The 5010-nt window shown below is 38.9% G+C and overlaps 1 protein-coding gene across 1 annotated transcript; it reads left to right on the top strand.

Annotated features, from left to right (window-relative positions):
• The first annotated feature begins 290 nt into the window (after positions 1-290).
• LOC108110220 lies at positions 291-1831 on the top strand. Its single transcript, XM_017219206.2, has 3 exons — positions 291-386; positions 508-887; positions 945-1831. The coding sequence occupies exons 1-3, from the start codon at positions 348-350 to the stop codon at positions 1771-1773; spliced, it is 1248 nt and encodes a 415-aa protein (XP_017074695.2). The 5' UTR covers positions 291-347; the 3' UTR covers positions 1774-1831.
• Positions 1832-5010: the final 3179 nt, after the last annotated feature.

Genomic DNA, 5010 nt, shown 5'->3' with positions numbered 1-5010 from the left:
TTTGACAGGGTACAATGGGTACTATCGTCCGGCAACGCGTACCCAATCGCGGTGGTCACTGTTGTACCAAATACCTGTCAAAAGAATGATAAATTCAAGTTTATTGATAAGTTTGATGATTGAAATATTTCTTATTAGTATTTAATAATAATGATAAATGCATCTATAAAAGACTTTACTTCTTGATTCCTATTCAAACGCTTAATATTCCAACGATCAAGAGTGCTTTGGTGAACTGTCAAATCAAACCTTCGAAAGGGTAACTTTTAGAGTTCAGTCTATCACGACTTTTCGTACGAACTACTACATTTTTTTTACCAAATTTTGAGTTTATATATTGCTTTGAAATGTTTGTGGAAATTCAGTTTGTGGGCGAGCCCAACTCGGTAAGTAAATGTTCTATAAGCACGGCCAGTCAGTGGGTGAGTGCTAATAAGGGTATATGATAAGGCAAAAAAGTTCTATTCAAATTTGATTCTAATTGGCTTTTTTGTCGCAATTACTTAGAAGCCGAAAATTTGTTTTATCAAAGATAATGCAACGGTTCAGGATTTAAACAAGATCTTGGGAAGAATGGTTGGCGTTCCAATGTCAAAACTAAGAATAAGAACGACAACCAAAAGATGTTTGGCAAGCCGTGACTGTCTTTGTAAATTCTTGCGAAAACCCCACACAGGTGAAAAAGTTTTTAAAAATCCAGGCTGTGCATTTACTGTGACTGGAGCGGATACCTTGATGTCCCTTTACTTTTATTCCCATAAGTTTACCATAAATGGTTGTCCATCGGCGGAGGCCTTGCTCATACCGGTCGAAACGGAATCCTTTAGCTCTTTTTCTAATATCGACATTAAAGAGTCCATAGCTACCACTCGCCTGGATATTTCAAGGTGAGATATCCGTTATCCGTTTATTTAATCCTAAAATTTTATCTTTAACTTTATTAGCGATATGCCAATGAGAGGGACTGTCCAGATGCCCTTGATTTTTGGATCTCAAATTCAGAAATTAGCTCCAGCTAGCTCCAGTAGCCATCTAGCTTGTTCCAAGGAGGAAGATGAAGACGAGAATGAAAGCGGCGAGGACGAAGACACCATGGAAGATATGGAAGATGATGATAATGAATCCAAGGAGAAGTGCGTCGTCAGGGCGCGGGACTGCTGTAACCCTCAAAGATGCAGGGAACCGGACTTAAGACCACCCTATGCTAGGACAATGCCAGAACATCGAAAATATGGATTGGTCATTACTAATAAAGAGTGTGGCGCAGAAGCCGATCTGGATGCAATTATGGAACATATTTTCGAGGTGTGTGAGACTAACCCTGTACAGGATTTCAACTTTTCCGAGTGTACGCCAATGGCAAGATTTGAAAATAATGTTCTGGTGGTCACCAAAGATGTCTCAACGGCCAACTGGCTAAGATGCATCGTTAAAGACGTCTGCCCGCCGCACATTTGCTATACGTTTATCGATTTTTTTCATCTCAAGGCTGCGACTTTCGTGGCTCCTGTCATAGAGTGTAATAAGTCACTGTGCTTAATCTTTCAACTCATGGAAAAGCAGAATGAGGGTCTTTCTACAAGCAAGTGGACCGTTACCAAACGTACAATTTTGGATCCCTGCAGCCCGGGATACAAGGAGAAGGAACTCTCAGAATGTTGCGGAGCAGAAGAAATCGAGGTGTACATCGATGAGGAAAGCCGAGATTTAATAGCCTGTCAGTGTTTCAAGTTACGATATTCTGCTTGGTGTTTGAAATTTGATTTCAAATAGCAAACTTGTACTTTCACTTTGATTAGCTGTTTCTTGGAACTAAATATAATTTTTCGAATTTTAAAACAAAAATATCAAAGAATAATATATATGTTTGGAAAAGGAAGCTACATTTTTATGGTTTAGTATCATAAAATAAAAGCCTAATCTTAAATATAGTCTTCTGATCAAAATGAAGATGCAAATTCAAGTCTTTATTCATTTACGGTTTTCTCAAAGGCTCTTATTCTGAGTGTTTTAGAAACTGTATTTGAAAATTCTCGTTCTGCCAATCATGAAACCAAAGCAACCCTTCGAAACAATCAAGTCAAAACCAATAATCTATCTAGGACTTTAATATAGGACACCACCGAAAAGTTGCGGCCAACTTGTCTGCGTAATCGCTATTGTAGCCCATCGATAAATGGACATTAACTGCATGCACATACACACACACATCCACACATATCACGAACATTGTCCGGATTGAGGGCAAAGTGCACTTAAAGCCAACTCCAGTGTCGACGCGTGTCCTGCATGACAACGCAGATTGCGCATACGCCCCGTTAATGTCCGCCATTAGCAACGCCATTTGGAACAGCACGGCCATCGTCGGCGTCAATTTTGCCAAATATTTGGCACATGAAATCATTTTGCGCTAATAAAATTTTACGCCCCTTGGGCGGTCCATTGATTTCCTGTAAAATGCCAGGCCACAAAAACTGGCCACACACACTCGCCGCTGGGCGCCGCCTTCAATCCACAATAACCGCATAGTAATCGCCCCTAATGGTCCGGCATTAAGATTCACAGAGAAAGACCATTAATATCTATGTTTGGGTCGTAAGTGCCAAGGATTAGTCGGTGCTTGGCAATCAAAATTGATTAAGTCGCCGCAACAATTGAAAATTTAACGAGGCGAATGCATAAAAAGACTTCTTATCTTTGCCTCCTAAAGAAAATAGCTAATTAGGCTTAGGCATTGAGGCAAAGGGAAACATATAAATGTGTTTGCCAATGGGAAACTGTGTTTTTCATTTCGTGAAGTGCACATTTTACTCTCTAACATCGTAAATCAAATATGAAAAATCATCGAGCAGTGAATGCAATAAAAACCAAGACATCGGCAATAGAATCAATGCATATTGAATTAGATGCAGCAATTGACGAGGCATCTACAGTCAGTCGTTGCCTGGCGACTGACTGGTGGGTTCAACAGGTTGTGAACAGGTTGCCATTGCCGTTGGTAAAGTCAATTGATTAACTCAGGCAGGGGGAACTGCATCAGTTCATCAGTTCATGTGGGCCAAATGAAATTGCAGCTGCAATGCGTTGCAAGCACTATTAAATTATGGCCAGCCTGCAAGTCCCAGGTGGCAAATCAGCACACGCAAATAAGGCAGATGCTCGCTCAAAGGCGACCCGATCCTATCCGACCCGAGTGAAATGCAATTTAATTTAATGGCATTTCTCCTCGGAAAGGAGTCTCCATCATCGATGTCGATGTGGATGTCGATGGTCAGCACCAGCTGGTGGAACACACAAAGCAGATCCTTGGGACACATTTGCTGTCATTCGTCTGCTCATTTTCAGCCTTTCGAAAGGATGCTGCATTCGTTCTCAGCAAATTAAAGGCTTAAAGTTAAAAGACTCTGAGAATTTAACAAATATTTAACTAATTAGTTTAACTACTTAAAGGCAAACCATGGATGTGATATTTTTCTATAAATTAGAAAATGGAGACTGCATTAATCTTAAAAAAGTATTAGCTAAGCCATGTTGAATGGCCATTTAAGTTAAGATTATTTTGTGCTAATAGTTTGATTAAATATTCTTTTATTTGGCATTACATTCGTTATTTATTCACCTCAAAAGAATAGCAAAAGAGCTGCAATGGATCGGCTTTCAAGGGAAAGCTCCTGCTTCTTCCACATGTTGCTTGTAATCGGTCTCGATACGAATTACCATAATAGGACACCAGAAAGGGACACATAAAAGGCAGCCAGCACACAGATACACAAACACACACAAACACACACGTGCAGAAGGATAATATCCATGCCAGTTTGCCAGTTTGCCAGTTCGAATGAATCTCAGTTTGCGCTTGGCCAACTGAAGCGTAGACAAGGAGCTGTTTGAGTTTTTTCCACCCTGCCTCCTCCTTCATCCGATCCCACCGTTGGAGGGACGGATTAAGGCGTCAAATTGTTAGACAAGTTCTTGGCCTCCGGGTCCTGGGTTTCTGTTGTTCGAGCGTGGATAGATCAAAGACCCGCTGCATACATGCGAGAATAGTATATGCATATATACTCGGATATATAGAGGAAGTCCGCCAGCGAGTACGTGTGTGTATTGTGCAGCGACGTGGCTTAAGCCCACAGCCCTGACAATGCCTTTTAATCAATTCCCCGAGTCGCTCCATCAATAAGCGAAATGCGGTCCGGAAAATTGTGAGTGAGCTTTCCTTTCGGGCTGACGGCGCGTGCCTTCCTTTTTTTTTTTTTTATTTTTGCCATTCGGCATTTTTCTTCGTCTGGGATATGTCAATTTTTCTAATGAGTTGGCAGAAATAAATACGTTAAAGTCTGACTTTTTTCCTGTTTTTCATTTTAAAGCCGAAATGGTCTAATTTTTTGTAATTGGGAAAGAAAACTTCTAGCTGTGGCTGTACTTGGTTTTTAATCAGCTTTAATTTTTATTAGGCAAACAAATTATTTAAACAATAACAAATCAATATAAAAGTTTTATCATGTTTAAAATCTTAAACAATGTTTACTTGGAAGTAAGTAGGACAACTTTGATAATAAGTTGACTCCGACATTTCATATTTAAGCAGTTGTTGTCCTGATTTTAGGCCAATAAGTTGTTCGTTAAGTATTTTAACCTTTAACATTTATTTATTTTTAAGACATTTATTAAACAAACTATATAAAAGCATCTCTCAGAAAATATTTATTTTTTGTTTCAATATTAAAAAAGTATAGCATTTACATAAACAAATTGAAATCAATAGATCTCATTTAAACTTAACTTTTAATCATGACAATACTATATTAATTATTAAATCACTATTAAGGGTAAAAGTCAGTTACTTTAACTTGCTTAAGTTGTAAAACGTAAAAGTTTTACGTTAACTGCATTTAATTTGAAAGCCGCTTTTAATAAGTGCTCTCATTTACCGAGTTCTACGATTGAGCTATGCAATTTTCCTAATGAGTTGGCAGAAATAAATAAACAAAACTCGGACCTCGCACTGCA

Source organism: Drosophila eugracilis, unplaced genomic scaffold (genome assembly GCF_018153835.1).
Source record: "Drosophila eugracilis isolate 14026-0451.02 unplaced genomic scaffold, ASM1815383v1 contig_1135, whole genome shotgun sequence".
Taxonomy (NCBI): domain Eukaryota; kingdom Metazoa; phylum Arthropoda; class Insecta; order Diptera; family Drosophilidae; genus Drosophila; species Drosophila eugracilis.
This window is presented reverse-complemented; position numbering and strand designations above follow the sequence as displayed.

What these genes read in the sequence shown, in the direction of transcription:
- LOC108110220 (XM_017219206.2), top strand. Translation starts at nt 348, where the DNA reads ATGTTTGTGGAAATTCAGTTTGTGGGCGAGCCCAACTCG. An exon ending in TTGTGGGCGAGCCCAACTCG is followed by an intron (nt 387 to 507) that starts GTAAGTAAATGT and finishes GCAATTACTTAG; the next exon opens with AAGCCGAAAATTTGTTTTAT. An exon ending in ACTCGCCTGGATATTTCAAG is followed by an intron (nt 888 to 944) that starts GTGAGATATCCG and finishes TAACTTTATTAG; the next exon opens with CGATATGCCAATGAGAGGGA.